This window comes from Lissotriton vulgaris, unplaced genomic scaffold (genome assembly GCF_964263255.1).
Source record: "Lissotriton vulgaris unplaced genomic scaffold, aLisVul1.2 SCAFFOLD_996, whole genome shotgun sequence".
Lineage (NCBI taxonomy): Eukaryota > Metazoa > Chordata > Amphibia > Caudata > Salamandridae > Lissotriton > Lissotriton vulgaris.
In genome coordinates this window covers 665,576-689,001 of record NW_028241094.1, presented here as the reverse complement: position 1 = coordinate 689,001, position 23,426 = coordinate 665,576, and the positions used below count along the sequence as shown (strand labels likewise).

Sequence of the window (23,426 nt, the reverse complement as noted above, 5' to 3'; positions counted from 1 at the left end):
GGACCACCCATAGGGCTGACGGGTCTAACAGCCTGTTAAAGAACTTTGTATACCTTCTCTTCCACCGTACATCCACACTGACTATGGTGGGGCATTATAACCATCTCTTCGACTCTACATTATGTATGCCTGTTGTAGGACTTTGTATACGTTCTCTTCCACCGTACATCCACACTGACTATGGTGGGGCATTATAACCATCTCTTTGACTCTGCAATATGTATGCCTGTTGTAGGACTGCGTAGACTTTCTGTTTGAGGCGTGTGTGCTGTAGATTCACATGCTTTGCATACTCCTGCCATCTAGTGTTGGGTTCGGATGTTTGCAAGTTGTTTTTCTTTGAAGAATTCTTTCCTAGTCATGAGGGAAGGTGAATCCTCCTTTCGGTGATAGTGCGCATGGGCATCGACTCCATTGTTGTTTTTTTCCGCCATCAGGTTCGGACATGTGTGGGCCCCATAGAGAGCTGTGGACACATGGACATGGGCCCCAGAGACTGTAGCTAAATTAATACAATGCTACCCTCTAGTGGTGAGAGGTGAGACTGTCTTGCTAACGACTCTTCTCTTGCAGGTGACCCTGGACACAACTGCACCCCCGGAAGCGACCTCTACGCCCCCTAAAGTGCCACCTGCAGCCACCAGCTTTCCGGCCAAGTTCAGCCCCAAACCGGTCAGTTTTGCCCCCAAGGTGCCGCTGGTGGACCCCGCTCCCCCCCTGCCACCCCAGCCCTCGCCCTCGGCCCCCTGGGCTGCTCGCCCTCAGCAGAAATTTGCCCCTGTGCATGTGCCAGTAATCTCCAAGTCCCCTGTGCCAACACCCCCACCTGCCCCAGGGCCCACTTCTGCCCCAGTGCCCCCTGCCCCAACACCCCCTTCTGCCCCTGCAGCCCCTCCCCTCCCAGCTCCTGTGTTGAATCCCCCAGCTCCCACCCCATTCCCCACTCCAGTGGCCCCACACTCTGGCCCCCCTGCCTTTCAGACACCTCCAAAGTTTGGCCCCGGGCCCCTGCAGGTGGGACCCAAATTCTCCGGCTCCAGCGGCACAGGTCCGGCTAAATCTGCTGTTGCCCCTCCGGCTCCCGGTCACTCTGTGAAGCCACTGCCCACTGGTGCAGCCTTCTCCTCACCAGCCGCACCCTCCCCTCCCAGGGGCCCCTCTCAGGTCCCCGCAGCCTCGGGGGCCCCAGCCAGACCCGCTCCTGCAGCGCAGTCCCCAGGATTCTCCTATGTCCAGCAGAAGGAGCGCCCGATGGTGCAGGAGAAGCCTCGTCCGCCCGGCCTTGCCCCAGACCCCGCCCTCAACAAGGTAAGAAAAATGGAGTCTTGTCATTGATTGTGGGTTCTGTCTGTGGGTGTCTGACTGCTGCATCCGAAGGTCAGTGGTGAGGGGTCTGCCCGGGGGTGTCTGACTCCTGCATACGAAGGTCAGTGGTGAGGGGTCTAACACCTGCATCCGAGGGTCAGTGGTGAGGGTCCAAAAGAGAAGGTCAGCGAAGCACACCCCAATTACAATTGTGTTAAGTCTTGGTAATCTCAAGAATGTGATATCAAAATAAACCTATGTTACACATATACAAATTATTGTGAATGACCTAAACTGATCCCAAAATTTAATCGGGACAAGATGACCAAATCACGGTGTTTGGATGTGTAATTTTCTTTATTCCTTCAAGTTCAGACGTGAAATGCAGCCAACACGTGTTTCGTCTGTACTCAATTAGTACTCAGACTTTCTCAAGGTTGTAGACACAGGCAATATAAACATAAGTCAAACAAATATTGACAGTTAATCAACAATAAGAGCTTACTCATCAAAAAACACAATCAAATACCAAGTTAAATTAAAACACAGAGAAATCGTGCTGAGGAAGAAGATATAATGTGATAAAGAAAGCTCCAAAAGTGGGAGAGATGGTAGTAGTACATATAGAAAAGATGATATCTACGAGACAAAGAGTAGTCGCCATCCACCAAGAATCTCGCAAAAGTATCCATGGAGGTCACCCGTATCTCCTAGGATATTATGTTGAGCGTAAATGGTACCACGAAACGTGTAGGCCAACTTAAAGAATGCAATCAGATGGAGAGGTGGAGAAGTGTGGCTTACTGGTTAGAGGAGGCAGACCTGGAAGCAGAGTTCAGCCCGGGACCAGGGTTCAATTTCCGGCTCAGCGGGGTCTTGAGTCCTAAAATGTCCATGGACTCGACAATTCTCGCTCCGGTGTCTACTCGATTCACGGGTTCACACTCTGCGACTCTGGCATTAGCTTGCTTAATCTCCACAACGGCCCCTCGCGGCGGGATGCCTGGCTTTCACCTTGCGGATACCCTGCCGGGGTTATCTCACAGGGGAATACCAGGACGGGTTCCCTAAGCAAGCGCTTAGAAACCGCTCAGTGATTTGCGCTATATAAATTCCTGTACATTTACATTTACAATCACCTGCACACTGACAGGATATATCAAATATTATGTGGAAGTAGGAAGACCTGCTACAAAAGTGAAGCGTATGTGGCATGCAGCTGGTGAGTATTTAACTAAAAAAAAACACCAATAAGGCGGTCATGAATAGCGCCAACAGATCACGTCGCAGTTAAACTCTTGAAGATAAAAATACTCGGAACCAAATCATACGGAAGTTAATCTAGAGCTGGAGCACACAGGCCGGGAGATATACAACCCGGTATGAGAGCAAGTGTAACAAAGGTACATAAACATACGATCAATAACCTACTATAATGGACAATACCTAACACTATTAAGAAATAGAGGAGCATCCAACCCAGTAGCAGCGGTCTGGATTGCAGCATCTAGCTTGATGCATGCGCAGGCGAACACCATAGAAGAGGCAGAGTGTATTCATGATGCTCGCGAATAAGTAAATTACTACAAAGTACATAAGTAGGCATCTATATAGTCAAAGTGAGCATAAAGCTTCTGGTTAAGTCAACAATCTATAAAAAGCATAAGTAGGCGTCAGCAAACGTGGAATAATCAATAATGTGACCCCTAAGACGCTAAAACAGAAAAATATATTTATATAGCGTCAAATCGGTATAAAAAAGGTCACCACAAAATCCCTGAGGCCGAAGGAAGTAGAAACGCCACCCCACATCTATCATACTGTATATGTGACGTTTACCACAAGTAGATGCGCGAAGGAGATAAGCTCCTCTAATCTATGGAGCCTCTGCTAATGTGATAGTCCCCTCTGGGCTCGAAATGCAGATGCTCCTAGGTGAACCTAGAAATATGTAGGGGACAGAGTATCGTACCCATAATGAATAAGTAGGTAGGCAGGTACTGATACTAACAATGAGTAAGGCAAGAACTCACCTCTATATAACCATGCCCGTGGTCATGCACAATCCGTAGTAGTATGGCCCCAAATAGGAACAAAGTCATGTGTAACGCGACCCAAGTAGCACGAGTAAAGCATAAAGAGAACAAAGGTGGCAGTTATTAAGGTACCAACACTGGATTTAAGGACTCCTAGACAGTTAGCTATATAGCACCGAAATTGACTCACCCGGGTATTCAAAATGAATGCATCCAGGTAAGATTACGACCCCGATCCGTCGTATTCTAAAAAATGTATAAAAGTGAATATTAGGTTCTGTGGTTTTGTCTGAATCCGGACTGGGAAGGATCCAAGATAACGAGGCTCGCGTAGCTCGAGGCTGGCGGCCATCTTAAAATAGGCATCATGCAACATACCGGGTCACGTGGAGAGTTAGGCCACATGACTCCCAACCAAAAGTGAGAGGCCAAAGGCAGTACGTGAAATACGGTCGCTATATCAACAATTACTCGAGGAAATTGAAAAGGAACCAGCGCAGGACAAAACGGCGGGCAAACTACCGCACCGAAGATGTAATAAAAAGACAAAATAAGAAGTTCTTATTTAGTCATGAGACACCCACAAAGTGGCCAATCTACAATAACTCGTATCTTAAACGATCAGCAATAGCACGAGGGATAATAGTTATAAAATCTCATAGCCGGCGTAAAAGGTAGCATGTTCGTAACGGACAATGAAAAAACAGGATAGTAAAGTAATAGACAATATAAAGGATCAGAGCAAAGCCGGACATCCCCGTTTAGAGGAGGACACTGTCCAAAGCATAATATGAACGTTTCGTAATCGACATTCCAATAATAATTGGGGGCATTAGTTGAGATTCATCACAAGATACATTACAGTTAGAACATGTTTCATAGCAACAGTAGAAAAGCCAGACGACCTCGACCAGTATGACCAGATAACAGAACAGTCTTAATATCTTAATACATAGAGCATGCCAAGCATTAGATTTTACAGTGTTATTCAAGTCATGCCTATGGATATACAGACATAGTGGCCAAGAACAATACAATGGTCAAACGACCTGGACAAATGGAGGAAAGTGACAGTACACTCTTTTTGCACAGGGGCATGCTAATCAATCAGAGTACTTGTAAAGCGCACTACTTACCCGTGAGGGTCTGGGGCGCTATGGAAAGGGGGGGGGGGGTGCTGCTTCTGCTCGAAGAGCCAGGTCTTGAGGAGTCTTCTGAAGGCGAGTAGGTCTTGGGTCTGCTGTATGTAGGTAGGGAGGGTGTTCAAGGTCTTGGCGGCGAGGTAGGAGAAGGATCTGCCGCCGGAGGTCGGTCGTTGGATGGAGGGACGAAAGCGAGGCTGGCAGAGCAGAGCTGGCAGGTGGGGGTGTAGAACTGAGTCTGCTGTTCTGGTAGGCTGGTCCGGCGTTGTGAAGTGCTTTGTGTGCGTGGGTGAGGACCTTCAAGATCATCCTATTGTCGACGGAGAGCCAGTGTAGGTCTCGCAGGTGGGGGGTGATGTGGCTGCGGCAGGGGACGTTGCTGATCAGTCAGGCGGAGGTGTTTTGGATGCGTTGTAGTCGTCGTAGGTGTTTGGCTGGGATTCCTGCGTAGAGTGCGTTGCCGTACTCCAGTCTTGTGCTGACGAGGGCCTGTGTCACCGTTATTGTTTCGGTCAGGACCCACTTGCAGATCGTGCGGAGCATGCGGAGGCTGTTGTAGCAGCAGGAGGAGGAGACTGCATTGACCTGCTTAGACATGGAGAGGGAGGAGTCAAGGATGAATCCTAGGTTGCGTGCATGGTTAGTGGGTGTTGGTGCTGTTCCCAGTGTGGTCGGCCACCAAGAGTCATCCAAGGCTGAGGGGTGGATCAGAGGATGAGGACCTCTGTCTTGTCCGAGTTCAGCTTCAGACGGCTGCTCCTCATCCAGTCGGCGACGGCCTTCATTCCTTCGTGGAGGTTGGTTTTGGAGGTGTGCTGGTCCTTGGTGAGAGAGAGGATGAGCTGGGTGTCGTCGGCGTAGGAGATGATGCTGAGGTTGTGATGGTGGGCCACTTGTGCGAAGGGGGCCATGTAGAAGTTGAAAAGTGTCGGGCTGAGAGATGAGCCCTGGGGGACGCCGCAGATGATATTGGTGGCTTCGGAAGGGTGGGAGGCAGACGCTCTGGGTTCTGCCGGAGAGGAAGGACGTGGTCCAGTCAAGGGCCTTCTCTTGGATTCCGACTTTTAGGAGGCGTGTCTTTAGGGTGCGATGGCAGACCATGTCGAAGGCGGCTGACCGGTCCAGGAGGATGAGGGGCTGATGTTTCGCCGTTGTCTAGTTGGCGCCTGATGTAGTCTGTGGCGGCGATGAGGGCTGTCTCTGTGCTGTAGTTTTGTCTGAATCTGGACTGGGACGGGTCCAAGATGTTGTTGTCTTCCAGGTGGCGGGCCAATTGCATGTTGACGATTTTCTCAATGACCTTTGCTGGGAACGGGAGCAGGGAAATGGGCCGAGAGTTCTTGAGGTTCTTGGGGTCCGCCTTGGGCTTCTTGAGGAGGGCGTTGATTTTGGCGTTCTTCCAGCTTTCCGGGAATGTCGCTGTTTCAAAGGAGATGTTGATGACCGTCCGTAATTTGGGTGCGATGGCTGCGTCTGCTTTGTTGAATATGTGGTGTGGGCACGGGTCTTACGGAGATCCTGAGTGGATGGAGTTCAATTCAAATAATTTGTATAGCGCGCTACATACCCAGAGGGTCTCAAGGCGCTTGAGGAAGGGAGGGGAATTATTTGTCGAATAACCAGGTTTTAAGTTGCTTTGTGAATGCTGGGTGGTTCTGAGTGAGGCGAAGGTGAATGGGAAGTGAGTTCCAGGTTTTCGCTGCCAGGTAGGAGAAGGATCTTCCTCCCATGGTGGTTTTGTTGATGCGAGGTACAGCAGCAAGGGCTTGGCTGGAAGAGCGTAGCTGGCGGGAGGGGGTGTCGAAGGAAAGTCGTGTGTTGAGGCATTCAGGACCAAGTTCGTAGAGTGCTTTGTGTGCGTGGGTTAGGAGGCGGAATGTTATCCTCTTATTGACGGGAAGCCAGTGGAGGTTTTTCAGGGGACCAGAAATGTGGTCTTTACGCGGGATGTCTAGTATGAGTCTGGCTGATGCGTTCTGGATGCGTTGGAGTTTTTTCTGAAGTTTTGCGGTGGTACGGGCGTATAGGGTGTTTCCGTAGTCCAGGCGGCTTGTAACCAGTGCGTGGGTGACCGTTTTTCTAGTTTCGGTGGGGATCCAGCGGAATGTTTTTTTGAGCATGCGAAGAATGTTGAAGCAAGATGATGAACCGGCGTTGACTTGTCTGGTCATCGAGAGTGAGGAGTCCAGGATGACGCCCAGGTTCCGTGCGTGGTCCGTCGGGATGGGTGCTTTTCCAAGGGCCTCTGGCCACCAAGAGTCGTCCCAGGCGGAGGGGGAGGTACCTAAGATAAGGACTTCTGTTTTGTCTGAATTCAGTTTCAGACAGCTGTGCTTCATCCACTCGGCTACTTCTTTCATTCCTTCATGTAGGTTGGTTTTGGCGGTGTTAGGGTCTTTGGTGAGTGAGAGGATCAGTTGAGTGTCATCAGCGTAGGAGATGATGTTGAGGTTGTGTTGGCGTGCGATGGCCGCGAGGGGGCTCATGTATACGTTGAAGAGGGTGGGGCTGAGTGAAGATCCTTGTGGCACGCCACAAATGACTTCAGTGGCCTCAGACTTGAATGGTGGAAGGCGGACTCTGAGTTCTTCCGGCAAGGAACGAGGTGATCCATTCCAGTGCTTTTCCTTGGATTCCGACGTTTCTGAGGCGCTGTAATAGGGTGCTATGACAGACTGTGTCGAAGGCTGCGGAGAGGTCGAGGAGGATGAGGGCGACTGTGTCTCCATTGTCCAGTAGAGTTCGAATGTCGTCTGTTGCTGCGATGAGTGCGGTCTCAGTGCTGTGTTTGGCTCGGAAGCCGGACTGTGAGGAGTCGAGGGATTTGTTGGTTTCGAGGAAGGCGGCGAGCTAGTTGTTGACAGCTTTCTTGATGACTTTGGCCCGGAATGGAAGGAGCGAGATGGGGCGGTAGTTTTTGAATTCGGTGGGGTCAGCTGTGGGTTTTTTCAGAAGGGCGCTGAGTTTGGCGTGTTTCCAGCTTTCCGGGAAGGTGGCGGAGTTGAGGGAGCAGTTGATGACGTCTCGGAGGTGTGGTGCCATGATGGAATCAGCTTTGTTGAAGATGTGGTGAGGGCATGGGTCTGTGGGGGATCCTGAGTGGATGGAGTTCATCAGGCGGATGGTGTCCTCAGTGGAGATTGGGTTGCAGTCATTAAGGATGTTCAAGGTGGGTGAAGGTGCGGCAGAGGGTTGGGTGGGTTGGTCTCCAGGTTTGTTGTCGAAGCTGTGGTGGATGTCCGCGATTTTGTCGTGGAAGAACGAAGCTAGGGAGTCGCAAAGGGCTTGAGAGGGAGTGATGTCGTTGGAGTTGGCAGTGGGGTTGGTAAATTCTTTGACGATGTTGAATAATTCCTTGCTGTTGTGGGCGTTGTTGTCTAGTCGGTCTTTGAATGCGGCTTTCTTGGCGGTCCGGATCAGTTGGTGGTGTATGCGGGTGGCGTTTTTGAAGGCGTCCCTGGTGCTGGTATTTGGGTCTTTTTTCCAGGCCTTCTCAAGGGAGCGACAGAGTTTCTTGGATTTCTTAAGATCATCGTTGAACCAGGGGGCGTTTTTGTTGCCTTGTTTGATTTGACATTTTTTCAGGGGTGCTAGGTTGTCGGCGCTGTTGGTTAGCCATTGAGTGAGGTTAATGGCTGCTTGGTTGGGGTTTGAGGAGTGGGCAGGGAGTTTTGAAGAAGCGATGAGGAGATCTGGTCGATGGTGATTTTGTTCCAGTTCCTTCGCAGAGTAGGTTGAGGATGGTTGTGAGTTGTGGTCCTTTTGTAGTGTCTCGTCGTCGTTGGCGTTGGACCAGGAGATCAGGTGGTTGGCGCTGGTAGTGTTTACAGGGGAGGTGGAGTCTGGCGTAGTCGGGGTGGTCGTGGTGTTGAAGCTGTCATGGATGTCAGCGATCTTGCGGTGGAAGAAGATGGCTAGTAAGTCGCACAGTTCTTTTGAGGGCGGGATGTCGTTGGCATTGGCGCTGGGGTTGGAGAGTTCTTTTACGATGCCGAATAGCTCCTTGCTTTTGTGTGCGTTGTTATCCAAGCGGTCTTTGAAGGAGGATCTCTTGGCTAATCTGATGTGGTGAAGTCTGCGGGTGGCGTCCTTGTGGGCTGCGTGGTTGTCCGGTGTGCGTTTGTGGAGCCAGATCTTCTCCAGTTTCCGGCATGCGCATTTGGAGGTCTGGAGCTCGTTGGTGAACCCGGTGGCTCTTGCTGGCGTGGCTGTTGCAGGGTTTCTTGAGCGGGGCGAGGTTGTTGGCAGGAGCACAGTCGGAGCTGTGTGGAGGGGGAGCGACCTACCAAGCATACTAAGCATTAGTATTGACAGCACATCAATCCGAGTCATGCCTATGCATATTGCGACAATGCGGTAGATATGACAGTCTACATGAGCTCTTAGAAGTTGGTTTTAGTCTTGTAGGAAGACCTGTATTTCTCTGTCCGTATTCAGTCCTTGATCCACTGATCGTAATTTAATGATCCACTGTGCTTCTAGTTTTCTTAAGGCAAGGGTCTTGTCGCCCCCCTGTTGGTCATCTTTTAATACAGCAATGCCATGAAATTTCAAGCCTAATACTTCCGTATTATAATGAGCAGCTAGCGGATAGTTCACATTATTGTTGCGTACAGCTCCGACATGCTCTTGGAGGCGCTCTTTGAGAGGTCTTATTGTACTACCAACATAAATGTTGTTGCATTGACACACTATACAATAAACTGCATATTTGGTATTGCAGTTCATGAATTGCTGTACCTGATTGGTGTTGTAGCAGAAGCTAGTAGTTTTGGTCAATGCGAACTGGCACACATTGCACATTGCGCACTTGAAAAAACCTTTCAGTTTTGCAGGTAGCCAGGTCTGTGATGATCCCATCACAGGGGCATTGAGGGCAGTGGAGCTGAGAAGTGTGGCTGTGGTAGCTTCCTGTAACTTCACTGACCCGTAAACTATTACCAGGACAGAGTGAAATTAGCACCAAGTAGGGTGAAGCTAGCTGAAGGCCAGGGTGGATCTAGCTGAAGGCCAGGGTGAAGCTAGCTGAAGGCCTGGCCTTAGCTAGCTGAAGGCCAGGGTGAAGCTAGCTGAAGGCCAGGGTGAAGCTAGCTGAAGGCCAGGGTGAAGCTAGCTGAAGGCCTGGCCTTAGCTAGCTGAAGGCCTGGCCTTAGCTAGCTGAAGGCCAGGGTGAAGCTAGCTGAAGGCCAGGGTGAAGCTAGCTGAAAGCCAGGGTGAAGCTAGCTGGTGGGCAGGCTGTGCCTAGATGGTGGGCAGGCTGTGCCTAGCTGGTGGGCAGGCTGTGCCTAGCTGGTGGGCAGGCTGTGCCTAGCTGGTGGGCAGGGCATGCCTAGCTGAAGGACGGGGCAAACCTAGCTGATGGACATGGTTTGCAAAGATGGCCCGCTGCTGACATGCCAGCAGCCCCCTTGGGCCATGACGTAGAGGTGTGTGCGCTGTCTAGCTAGGAAGGCCCAGGCACACTGGAAGCCTGAACCAGCCTGGAGAGGGTGAAATAACTGGTCCCCCAGTATGATCTCGGGGTCCTTCCCGACTCTAGTGAGCTGTCGCGGATGTGGGAGAGGTGACCATACAAGCTGTCCACAGAGGCGCCAAAGCCAGGGCTCCCTTACATCAACGCCCCACCCATGTTTCTCCAGTGAACTCTTCTAGGGCACAAGCCTACTTTACCAACATTTGTACGTAAAGTTCCTAAAGCCTGATAAGTCTAAGCTGGGCCAGCCTCACGTGTTGGGACCCTCAAACCTTGACGGGTGTGGAGGTGCGCCCCAGTGACCTGGTGCTGGATGTGAACCCTCTGTGTACCTGAACCACGAATTGTCCGTAAACCGAGAACTTCATTTTACAAATGCCAAAATAACTCTGGATGTAAACTATTGTTTTGTAATGTGCCAATGTGTTCTTCTCTTTCAGTCTTCAACACGACGGACTGTGGAGCCACCGCATCTGCGCCCCACAGGGGGGTCACCGGGGAACCCCCTAAACATGAAAGAAGTGGAGGAGCTAGAAAATCTGACGCAGCAGCTGATGAGGGAGATGGACAACCCGCCCCCTATGGAGGCGCACACCACGGGTAAGCAAGGCCCGCCCCCTATGGAGGCGCAGACCACGGATGCCCCCACAGTGGAGACGCACACTACCGGTAATCAATGCCCAGCCCCCTATGGAGGCGCACACTACCGGTAATCAATGCCCAGCCCCCTATGGAGGCGCACACTACCGGTAATCAATGCCCAGCCCCCTATGGAGGCGCACACCACGGGTAAGCAATGCCACACCCCTATGGAGGTGCACACCACCGGTAATCAATGCCCAGCCCCTATGGAGGCGCACACCACGGGTAAGCAAGGCCCGCCCCCTATGGAGGTGCAGACCACGGATGCCCCCACAGTGGAGACGCACACTACCGGTAATCCATGCCCAGCCCCCTATGGAGGCGCACACCACGGGTAAGCAATGCCCCACCCCTATGGAGGTGCACACCACGGGTAATCAATGCCCCGCCCCCTATGGAGGTGCACACCACGGGTAATCAATGGCCAGCCCCCTATGGAGGTGCACACCACGGGTAATCAATGGCCAGCCCCCTATGGAGGTGCACACCACGGGTAATCAATGCCCAGCCCCCTATGGAGGTGCACACCACGGGTAATCAATGGCCAGCACCCTATGGAGGTTCACACCACCGGTAATCAATGCCCAGCCCCTATGGAAGCGCACACCACGGGTAAGCAATGCCCCACCCCTATGGAGGTGCACACCACCGGTAAGTAATGCCCCGCCCCCTCTGGAGGCGCACACCACATGTAGGAATTCTCAGTCTCCCATGGAGGCGCATACTACAGGTAAGTAGTCTCATCTGCCTCCCGTGCCTAGCGAAAACTGAAGCTGTCGTAATGCCAAAGCCCTCTGCTTCATGCGTAGGCTGCACACTACGGTTACACATTCCTCCTCCTCCCTGTCAAGCCTGGTACCATCCACTGAAATTCTGTCAGCCCTGCCTTATGTCTTTGTTCCTGTTGTGTCTTTCTTTCTTTCACTTCTGTCCTCTTTCCTGCTCAGAGTTTTGTGGCCTGTGCCGGAAGCCGCTGTCCCGCACACAGCCCGCGGTGCGCGCACTGGAGCAGCTCTTCCACGTGGAATGCTTCACCTGCTTCAAGTGTGAGAAGCAGCTGCAGGGACAGCAGTTCTACGACGTGGACGCCAAGCCTTTCTGCGAGGAGTGCTACGCGGTGAGTGGGTCTTCAGGCGGTGGTGTGGGTCAGAAGTGGCAAGAAAGTGCTTTTAAACATGGCTCGCTCAAGTGCTGCTGCTGATGGTGATGCTGGCAGAGCTCAAGCTATTGGTGCTGATGCTGGCAGTGATGCTGGTGAATATGATGATGGTGAACATGATGGTGCTGATGATGATGCTGGGGTTAGTGATGCTCATGCTTCTGATGATGTAAATGTAAATTGATACTTGTATAGCGCACTACTCACCCGCAAGGGTCTCAAGGCGCTTGTACGAATACTGCTGTGGAACACATCCTGGCTTTCCCTGTGAGGCGTCCACTCCTGGGCACCCCCAAGGTGGAGGCCAGGCATCTTTAGCGTTGTGGAGATTAAGCAAGCTATTGCCCAGAGTTGCAGAGTGGGACTCCATGATTGGAATAGGCACCGAGGTGAGAATTATCAGGTCCGTGGAATTTTGAGCCCAAGACCGGCGGGGAATTGATCCCTGGTCTCGGGCTAGACCTCTGCATCAGGGTCTGCCGCTGTAATCATTGAGCCACACTTCTCTGCTGGGGTTAGTGATGCTCATGCGTTTGGTGCTGATGATACTGCTGATGTTGGAGGTGCTCCTGCTTTTGAACCTGATGATGATGCTGGGGATAGTGATGCTCGTAAGGCTGAAGCTGATAATGCTGAAGTTGGTGATGCTCTTGCCATTGGTGCGAATGCTGATGCTGGTAGTGATGGTGATGATGCTGATTCTGTGCTGTGAACCTGGTAGGATGGATGATGTTAGTGATGGTCCTGCGTTTGGTGCTGATGCTGGTGAGGTTAGTGACGCTTGTGCGTCTGATGCTACTGATGCTCCTGTTCGTGATGCTGCTGCGTTTGCTGCTGATGCTCATGTTAGTGATGCTTGTGCTTTTGGTGCTGATGCTGGCAGTGATGATGGTGATACTGGCTCTCTTCTGGTGAACCTGGTAGTATGGATGATGGTAGTGATGGTCCTGCGTTTGGTGCTGATGATGCTGAGGTTAGTGATGCTCGTGCGTTTGCTGCTGATGCTCATGTCAGTGATGCTCTTGCAATTGGTGCTGATGCGAACAGTGACGCTGATAATGCTGACTCTCTGCTGGTGAACCTGATAGTATCGATGATGCTAGTGATGGTCCTTCGTTTGGTGATGATGATGGTGATGTTGGTGATTCTATGCTGGTGGTGCTCATGATAGTGATGCTGGGGTGTGTAGCAATTTGAGTTTCTCTATCTCGGTCACCACAGGGCACCCTGGAAAAGTGCAGCATCTGTAAGAAAACCATCACCGACCGGATGCTGAGGGCAACGGGGAATGCCTACCATCCCCAGTGTTTCACCTGCATAGTCTGCGGCAAGAGCCTTGAGGGGGCGCCATTCATCGTAGACCAGGGCAACCAACCCCACTGCGTGGAAGATTACCACAGGTACGTGCCCCTTGATGCCACCCTTCCACAACCTCTAAGTCCTCGGGCCCATGGCGAGCCACTAATCGGGTCTTAAGTGGCCAAAATAAACCTTTAGAGGTTCTGACGTCACTGCTTTGTTACAAACTGAGCCCTCAGACCCGGAGTCAAGAGTATGGTAATAGTCATCATATATCCCATCCCAGAACCTCTGACCTTGCCCACATCGGCTGCTCTAACCAACACCTCCAACCCAATGGGCGCCAAGAGCATGGCTTTAGTAAGTTCAGCAGAACCCCCGATGGCTTTTCCTGACCACCAGGTTCAAGGGAAGCCTCCACCCAAAATGGAGCCAAGAGTCCTGTAGGGTTCACTCTGAACCCATTCTGAACGGCCCTGATGCTGCACTTTGGTGCTTTCCTAAACTAGGCTTTTTATTCTCAATCTTTCGCCCTTCAGGAAGTACGCCCCGCGCTGCTCTGTCTGCAGTGAGCCCATCATGCCGGAGACTGGCAAAGAAGAGACGGTGCGAGTGGTGGCCCTTGAAAAAAACTTCCACATGAAGTGTTACAAGTGTGAGGTAACCACCCATCTGTCTTTCTACAGGAATGTCTTTATTCTGTCTCTGCTCTCAATTCTGACTCTGCTCTCAACTTCAGATGTCTTTACTGCTGTGCTTGTTGGCCTCTACACCACCCTGATGTCGCCTCAGCCTCTATTCTTTTTGGCCTGATGGTTTCTGGCTCCACTATGAGCCAAGAAGCCAAGTCTGACTAGACTGATTTTGCCTCCACTTAGCTCTCTTCCTGTACCTCCCAACTGCCTCTTACAACAGCAGGCCTCTTCTTGCTGCAATGACTGCTGTGAGAAGTTGGCCTGGCATATGATGTCCACTATTCTAGTGGGCACCTTGCACCAGTCCAAACGACCCTTACTGATAGTCTAAACCTATCTTTATAGAAAGCTAACCTAGTTGTACCTGTAGAGAGCAGCCTTCAGGCTAAGTCTTGAAGGAATGTAAAGCAGATTGTTTTACCAGTCTATAATCTCTTGAATAATCAAATGAAAGTACACCACACAAGGTATATATATAAAATATATGTATTTATTCTAAACACAACCCCTCTAGTCTCTTTATGAGGCTAGACTTCAAAGTACAATACACAAACTTAATTAGCACACAGTAAATTAGCACAGTACAAGTTATGCTCTAGGGGCCTCACAAACCATACACTAAGAAAGTGGTATAAGTACCGCTCTCAACATAGGCACAAGGCCTAGGGCCTGTAGAACCGCTAGGGCAACCAGGAACCACCCAAGGTAGAGACGCAGGAGACTCACTGGGGACGCGTGCAGTGTCTAAACACAGCCATGAATCACCATTGACTTCTATCGAGAAAGTTTACGTTACGAAGTTAAAGATTTAGGACACTTAGGAGTGGAATGCCAGGGAACCCCTTTGGTACTGGACACTTCGAGAGTCAAGACCCACGGGAGCACTGAAGTACTCGTGTTACCTGTAGGAGAGTAGGGTCTGCAATCCTATGATCACCCAGATTTTTTGCTTTTGTCTCACTGGTTTACGACTTTCTCGGGCTGTGGGCCTGCCAATCAGACCCACAGCCTAGCTGTTCTCTCACTAAATTGTTGTGTGTACCTTAGGTGCATTACCCAATTGGAACTGGGCCACCTTGTCAGACCCTGTAACTCAGGGCATCGGTGTACCCAGGGCCTACCAGGGGCTGAAGCATGTATTATGCCACCCCTGGATGGCCATCGAAATCTGACACAACTGGCTGCGCGACAGCTGGGGCAACGTGGCGTACTCGCCCGATTGCTTTAGGTATAGTATCCCTATATCCAACCCTAAAATGGACACCCGAGTTCCTATCAGTCACTCCTATGGCAGGCCTTAACAATCCTGAAGGCAGAGTGCGTGGAATCGTGTGAATTGGGCTCTGGCACGAGCCGAGCCCGTTGCAGCTTGCGGAACCAAGACCCAATGGCTGTTCCATGATAACGCATACCATATCGGTAACTTCGGTATCGCGTTATCAAGACATGTCGAGTAAGGTGTCATACGAATCGGGATGCTGACCCCTCACCAATGCTGGCGACGAGGTTAGCATTCCACCCTTCTAGAGGGACACGACATGTACGTAACTGTGAACCCCGGTTAAAGTTAACTGAAGCCTCAGCTCCACAAAATGGATGCTGCCACCACAGACACGAGTCTGACCTCCTGCTGCTGGGAGTCCTTCCAGTAGGGAGAGCTTGGACAAAGGGTTTCCTGTCCGGGGCGGTGGTGGCACCATCCCAGACAGGGTTTTGTGTATTCTGGGTAGGTAGGGCTTTACAAGAAGGTGACTGCGGAGTGGCACCCCGGTGCTCACTACGCATCTGCCGGTTAGAACCAGTTCCAGGGGCGCGCAGCCCCTGACCTGGGGAAAGTCCAGCAGGGGAGAGGGGTGTAACTACCCCCTTTCCTGGTCCCACCCCTAGGGCAGGACCTAGTCATGTACCCACCCCTTTCTTTAGGATAAAGGCCGGAGTGGGGACCCTTCCAAATTAGATCATCTTTGAATCAAGAATACTTTCTACGAAAGGACTTCGAGACTCTTCTTAAGATTTCTCCCTTGTGGCTAAGGAGTAGTCACTCTGCGTCCGCAGGCACCATCTAAGAACTCTGCGGTTTGCTTCAAGTCCTTCCTCAGGAATCCGACTGCCCAGCTCGACGAGAACCGGCTTCCCTGGCACCTCTGACCTCTACCCACATCGTCAGTTCAGCTGAGATCTGTGGGTGCGACGAGACCTCGAGGGACCGGCCATCATCAAAACCTGCACGCTTTCTTAACCAGCACAACCACCGAAGGAATCCTCTGGTGAGTGCTCTGGGGTCCGAGAAGCCCCGACCCTGAGCAGCTCCAGCACCGAAGCGCAGCCTCCCAGCATCTCCACGATCTGCGTGGGGCCCTTCTGCTCGCTGTTCAGCCCGTTGTCCGATCACTAGCCGCTGGCTTGTGACTCTCTTGACGACAACCGACAACCAACGCTGCTGGTCTGGTTGCTCCAGACTGGCCTTTGCTCTCTTCTGGGAAAGGAGCATCCTGGACCCTCCTGGTCCACTCAAGACGCCATTTTAGGCCCACCACGTGGCCCTGAAATCTGCCAAGCTTGTTGCCCCAATCCTGGGCCCAGAGACGCCGACAGCATCAACCTTCGTGGGGCAGCTCGCACCTCCATCCTGGTCGCCGACAACGCCTCCTGGTCCGTGAGACTGCAGAGCCTGGCGTCGCCCACTCACCTGGTCGAGGTGACGATCATCCGGTGCCCTCCTGGTACCCTCTGACTACTGGCTAGTAGTACGAACTTGGTCCCCTCTGCTTTCAGGTATCAACGATCACTGATCCAGGCTTGGATCTCTACGAACTATTCACCACTGGTCGCCGGCCAGCAACTCCTTTTCTTCCGGCTCCTGGCTCGTCAGCGAAGACCCCCGACGCCTGTAAGACTTGTGCAGCCGCAGCCCTCGTGGCTAGGTAACTTCGGCATTTCGGTGCCTGCATAGCCTCCTTACTCTAGGGTCCCGAGTCCCTCGCTTCCAACTTGCCTTATCGGGTCCGCCCGAGACCACTAAACTTTCCGTGCCCTCGGGCACTTGTTTTAATTGTGCACTTGAAGTATTTTCCTAAGAGCTTTTGTTCTGTGCTTAGTACCCTGTCCTCATAAAGAGTACAGGGCTGTTGTGATTCTAATAAATATTCTGTTTATTTTCATAACACTTGTGTGGTGTCCTTTCACTTGGTGTTCAAGGGGTATGTGATGGTGTAACAGCTGGCTTAACACGCCCTCTAGAGTTTAGCCCGAAGACTGCTCGTATCCACGCTACTAGGATAGCTGGTCTAAGGTTGACTTACAACCAATCACCATAAGGGTCGTTTGGACCGATGCATAGTGGTCGCTAGAATAGCGACCGCTGCATATCGGGCCAACTTCTCACATTACCTCACCCAGGGAAGCCGGGTGCATAGGTGTCTTTTCGTGTTTGGTTTCGTCGTCGATTCCTATAGAGCTGCAAATAAGTGCTGCAGGCGAACAGGAGAAAAGTTTCCAGATGGATCCAAGGGTGGATCGGAGATCTGAAGAACCTGAAAGTAGAGTGTACAGAGTCTGGGTCACTAGCCAGTGACCAGGATGGCGACGGGAAGATGCCAGCCGATGTCGGGTGCTTTCAAGTGAAGGTGAAGCTTGACACTTCAGCCACGAGGTCGTCCAGGAGGCGTCAATTTCCACCAGGAGCTGGATTCGAGCTGTCCCACGAAGGATATCGAGTGCTGCAGCATTGGTATCCTGATTGGACACAACAAGCCTTGGCAACAGTAACCCACGAAAGATGACAAAATTGGCTTCGGTGCAGACCAGCAAGGTCTGAGGGACTCACCCTTTGGAGGGGAGTCAGGGCACATCTGGAGCAACCAGGAAAGCCCAAGAAACAAAGGATTGTCCTTCGTGGGGACCCACTAGCCAACGGACTAGGGATCGGGAAGGAGCGGAACACCCATGGAGTGTAGGCCTCTGAGCTTGGGTGCAAAAGGTGCTCTGGGCAGGGGCTTTAAATACGCCAATGCACAACTTCAGGAAGTAGGTGCAGTTGCAAAATTGCAGAATGTCCAGGATTTCCGGTCCCACGTCTCTCGCTACAGGTCTCAGCTCTGCTGGGGACTCATGTCCGCCTCGGAGATGTCTGGAAGTCTGTGTACTGTGTCGCAGATTCTTCGGGATCCGTCAGAAGCCTTGAAAATGCAGACTGGTAAGATGCGTCTTTGGTGCCTGTTTGAACAGGGAGGTCACTCCTTGACCCCAAGGGAGATTTCTTCCGTCTTCCAGTCGAAATGGAATGCCAAAGGTCCAAGAGTTCTGAATGAGTTTCGTCCAGGGTAATCTAAAGTCCTAGGGACTGTGTTCCTATACTTATACTAAGTTTAGGGGTTGGACTAACTCTAGGATCCCACCTATGGGAGGACCTGGGGAGGGGGTGGTTACACCCCTTGCCCTTTGCCCAGTTTCACGCCAGAGCTAGGGCTGAGTGCCCCTGCAACCGTTTGAACTGGGAAATGCATGGAACACGTAGTGTGCCCCCAGGCAGTGTCTGGAAAGCATTTACTGAATGCAGCCCTCCCTGCCCCAATACACTAAAGCCTGTCTGGGGAGGGTGGAATGCAACCCCGCCGTCAGAACTGGCGGGGGGAGGTGGGTAGTATTCCAAAGTGTTTGACACCAAACACAACATGTTTTGATAAAGCCAAACCAAAGTTCTCATTAACCGCGAGTATTATAATGCACTTAAGAGTATGGGGTATGGCTATATCATAGAACAGCTATAAGGAGATGGTTTCGAAAGCTGCAGGGGGGCTCAGCTCATGCTAGGGCACCCTCCCACACAAAACCAAGCACTCTGCCTCCAGGATTGTCAAGGCCTGCCATAGGAGTGACTTATAGGTTACTATTTGTCTATATGTAAAGGAATATCTAGGTATACTATATCTAAGTAAGGGGTGATTACACCACCTTACCCAAGCTGAGTGATCAGCCAGTTGTGTCAGATTTAGATGGCCAGCCAGGGGTGGCACAATACATGCTGCAGCCCCTGGTAGGCCTTGGATGCACCTATGCCCTGGGTACCTATGGTACACTATACAGGGGCTCACAGGGGTGACCCAGTAACCAATTAGGTATGTATCTAAAGTACATGGAATCAATTTAGAGAGAGAACAGCTGGGCTGTGGGCCTGATTAGCAGGGCCACAGCCAGACTAAAGTCGAAAAACTAGTGAATCACAGCAAAAAGTGGGGGTGACCATAGGAAGCAGACCCTACTCTCCTACAACTGCCTCGTTCAACACCATGACTTTTTTCAGCACCAGAGCTTTCCTCTGCAACAGCTTGACATGCCCCTGCCCGACGCACAAGCTGGCTCCTTCCTGGCGCACAGGCCGGCTGCCTCCCTTCCCAGCACAGTGATTGGCCCTCTCGCTGGACGCTGGCTGGCATCTTCCCTGCCAGCAGATTCCCAGTGCGCTGGCTGGCCCCTCTTGCCGGGGTTCTGGCTGGCCCCTCTTGCCGGGGTTCTGGCTGGACCCTCTTGCCGGGGTTCTGGCTGGACCCTCTTGCCGGGGTTCTGGCTGGACCCTCTTGCCGGGGTTCTGGCTGGCCCCTCTTGCCGGGGTTCTGGCTGGCCCCTCTTGCCGTAGCTCTGGCTGGCCCCTGTTGCCGTAGCTCTGGCTGGCCCCTGTTGCCGGGGCTCTAGCTGGCTGGCCCCTCTTGCCGTAGCTCTGGCTGGCCCCTGTTGCCGGGGCTCTAGCTGGCTGGCCCCTGTTGCCGGGGCTCTAGCTGGCTGGCCCCTGTTGCCGGGGCTCTAGCTGGCTGGCCCCTCTTGCCGGCGCTCTAGCTGGCTGGCCCCTCTTGCCGGCGCTCTAGCTGGCTGGCCCCTATTGCCGGCGCTCTAGCTGGCTGGCCCCTCTTGCCGGCGCTCTAGCTGGCTGGCCCCTCTTGCCGTAGCTCTGGCTGGCCCCTCTTGCCGTAGCTCTGGCTGGCCCCTCTTGCCGGCGCTCTAGCTGGCTGGCCCCTCTTGCCGGCGCTCTAGCTGGCTGGCCCCTCTTGCCGGCGCTCTAGCTGGCTGGCCCCTCTTGCCGGCGCTCTAGCTGGCTGGCCCCTCTTGCCGGCGCTCTAGCTGGCTGGCCCCTCTTGCCGGCGCTCTAGCTGGCTGGCCCCTCTTGCCGGCGCTCTAGCTGGCTGGCCCCTCTTGCCCGGCGCTCTGGCTGGCCCCTGTTGCCCGGCGCTCTGGCTGGCCCCTGTTGCCCGGCGCTCTGGCTGGCCCCTGTTGCCCGGCGCTCTGGCTGGCCCCTCTTGCCCGGCGCTCTGGCTGGCCCCTCTTGCCGGCGCGGGGGCTGGCTGGCCCCTCTTGCCGGCGCGGGGGCTGGCTGGCCCCTCTTGCCGGCGCGGGGGCTGGCTGGCCCCTCTTGCCGGCGCGGGGGCTGGCTGGCCCCTCTTGCCGGCGCTCTGGCTGGCTGGCCCCTCTTGCCGGCGCTCTGGCTGGCTGGCCCCTCTTGCCGGCGCTCTGGCTGGCTGGCCCCTCTTGACGGCGCTCTGGCTGGCTGGCCCCTCTTGCCGGCGCTCTGGCTGGCTGGCCCCTCTTGCCGGCGCTCTGGCTGGCTGGCCCCTCTTGCCGGCGCTCTGGCTGGCTGGCCCCTCTTGCCGGCGCTCTGGCTGGCTGGCCCCTCTTGCCGGCGCTCTGGCTGGCTGGCCCCTCTTGCCGGCGCTCTGGCTGGCTGGCCCCTCTTGCCGGCGCTCTGGCTGGCTGGCCCCTCTTGCCGGGACTCGGGCTGGCCCCCCCTCTTGCCGGGGCTCTAGCTGGCTGGCCCCTCTTGCTGCCACGTTGCCCAGGAAGAAGGTACTGACATTTCAGTCGATGTCTGTGAAACCCCATAACTTGAGGGACTTCAGCAGTTCTCCAGCTCTTGCAAAGCGCATGGCTTCCCGAGGCGGGTTTCTTAGCGCTATCTGAATAAAAGAAGATTAAACAGAGTTAAGAGAAAAGATGTCTTATGTTTTTTTTTCTGAACTTCGCAAAAATGCCCTCCAATCTGAGGCAGGTAGGCAGAGTCCCAAAGCCTAGGTTTCTAAGTAGGAAAAACCCTGCCCCAATTTCTAGCTTTCTTAATTCTGGGGGCAAAAAGCAGCCCACAGTTGTTGGACCGCAGGTCCCCGTTGGCATGGAAGGGGACGGCCATTTGCTGCAGGACAGATCGGCCTGTGTTATGCTTTATAGAACTTCAGCAGAGCCCTAAAGAGCGAAATGCACCCGAGATGAAGTTCTGATCGAATAACGTGATCAAGAGATGTGTCCGACCTCTTTATGGAGATAAAATATTAAAATATTGTGCTGTTGAGGGGAGGCGCTAGGGGGCGCACAGCGGGATGGCTGCCTGACTCGCAGCTCCGCCGGGCGATCCCGAACAAAGTGATCCATTGCCGCTAACACCCACCCACCAACGCTACACGACTATGTAATAGTGTGGGAAGGTGTTGGGCAGCGCCGGACCGATGCAGCAGATGAAATTACCCCCGCAAAGCTGAGGATTGCCGAGATCATCGTGGGGAACGCCGGACTGCCTGACAAGATGGCCGGCGGTTGCAGACAGTAACGCTATACACTACAGCGTTCCCAGCAACGGACGACCCATACATTCCAACAATCGTCGCCGGAGGTGAGCGCAGGTTGCTGGGACTACCGACGCTGATTTGCGCTGCAATTATCCCTGGGGATTACCGGCGGGGCTCTTCAGTGCTCCGGCCGGATGCCTGACAACATGGCGGCGATCGTTTTGAAACTGGCGGGCTCGGCAGTGTAGCGCCGGCGGCCCAACTCTCTGCCTCCTATGCTTGCGGCCAGCGGAAAAACGTGGAGAACGACGGGGACATAACATCACCTGCCGGGTAACTGGGGAAGGCACAGCGCAGAAGACCTGCTGCCACTCACGCTGGTAACGAGGGAGAGCGCGCTCATAGGGAAGGGAGCCATCGAGTACTAGCTTTGCCTGCAGGGCCAGGGGCAAAGGAAGCCCCCACCAAAAGCACCCCGCGAAGACAAGAGCGAGCCCCCCCACAACGCATCGTAGGGAAGATGGAGTGACCAGGTAGCGCCCCCATCCATACTCCTCACAAGCTGGCGAGAGTCAACTGAAAGGGGTCATATTAGCAGCAGCACTAACACTACTGGCAGCAGCTGGCTACCACAAACGTGGAAACACGGCGGCACCGGCCAGAGTAACGAGGGCATCTGGAACCACAGGGAAGAAAAGGCATTCACCACCCGCCGCCATGGGAAAACCGGATAAGCAGCAGCCGAAACTCTCCTTTGACAACAGGAAAGCGACTAAACCTACAGACGATATAACGGAGGCCGGAGGATCTGCGGAGTCGCAGCCCACTACCAACATAGAGAAGATATTGATAGCGATCCAATCAAATCTACAGGACATAAACGGTAAACTGGATAATCTGACGTGCAGGATGGATGGCATGGCTGCGCGACAAGAAAAGCATGGCGAACGGTTGGACGAGGCCGAAACGAGGATTACGGCCGTTGAAGATGAAGCGCGAACGTCCACAACTAAATGCGCGGGAATGGAACGCATCCTCGAAGTCATAAAAGCGAAGGAGGAGGATTTGGAAGCGCGCTCGAGGCGCAACAACGTGCGAATCATAGGCCTGCCGGAATCAACCAACACGGGGCGTATGGAACAATACATAGAAGGTCTCTGTAAAGATGTATTTGGGGCGGAGGCCCTGTCGCAGATCTTCATAGTGGAACGAGCCCATAGATCATTGGGCCCCAAACCACCGCCCGGCGCCGCACCGAGGCCGATTGTGGCGCGGATCCTTAATTACCGCGACAGAGACACGATCCTCCGACTGGCTAGGGAGAAGGGCAAAATCTCACATCAAGGCAACTCACTGGAGTTTTATCCGGATCACACGGTCGCTGTTCAGCAGGCACGCAGGGAGTACGCCGCAGTGAAGGCCAAACTACGAGAGCTGAACATAGGTTATTCTATGTTGTATCCTGCACGACTTCGTGTGGTATGGAAGGAACAGACGGTTGTACTGGCGACACCAAAAGCGGCCCTTGAATTTGTCAAGAAAATACATCGTGAAGCGAGGACCGACTCCCGTAACGATCAGAACAGGGACTCAGACTGATGCAACTGGAAATGTCCTTCGTCGAACAGTGGTGAGAATTGCTGCGTGAAAGATTCCATTAGCCGGCTGCTGAATGATCCTCAGCAGGTCAGAGCAAGGCTGGCTAGCACAAGACTACTGAAGGTGAGATGGTGGCGTTTATATTTTACATTGACCAGCGGCAGGGTGGGGTGCACCAGAGGGGCCGGGTAGGTAATGGAATCCTATCTTGATCTATGACGGATGCTGATGGCTGGACACTGATGCCGGGTCCCCCCACTGGACACAGATCATGATGCCGCCTCAAACTGTTATCAATGCCACCACTGTGCAGCCAGATCAGCTCCTATTATATTGGAAATGCTCGCAGACTCATTTAACTGGGGTGTGATAGCGATAGTGGTAGTGTACCCTTGAAGACTGTGATGCGCTACACATTGCAGGGCATAGCATGCTTAAGGTGTATCACCTATGCACGATACTGTTTAACGAACCATGTGTGACCAGACAGAGGAGATGCGGGGGGGCTACCATGATTGGGCTGTACCTG

At 53.2% G+C, this 23,426-nt stretch overlaps 1 protein-coding gene across 1 annotated transcript in view; it reads left to right on the top strand.

The window, feature by feature from the left end:
- The window catches only part of ZYX (zyxin), an 83,315-nt gene that overhangs the window by 35,299 nt on the left and 24,590 nt on the right, over positions 1–23,426 (top strand). Inside the window, exons 4-8 of the mRNA XM_086948027.1 lie at positions 574–1,308; positions 10,397–10,556; positions 11,546–11,715; positions 12,979–13,157; positions 13,596–13,716. Coding sequence (XP_086804153.1) covers positions 574–1,308; positions 10,397–10,556; positions 11,546–11,715; positions 12,979–13,157; positions 13,596–13,716 — 1,365 coding nt within the window. The remainder of the gene's footprint in view (positions 1–573; positions 1,309–10,396; positions 10,557–11,545; positions 11,716–12,978; positions 13,158–13,595; positions 13,717–23,426) is intronic.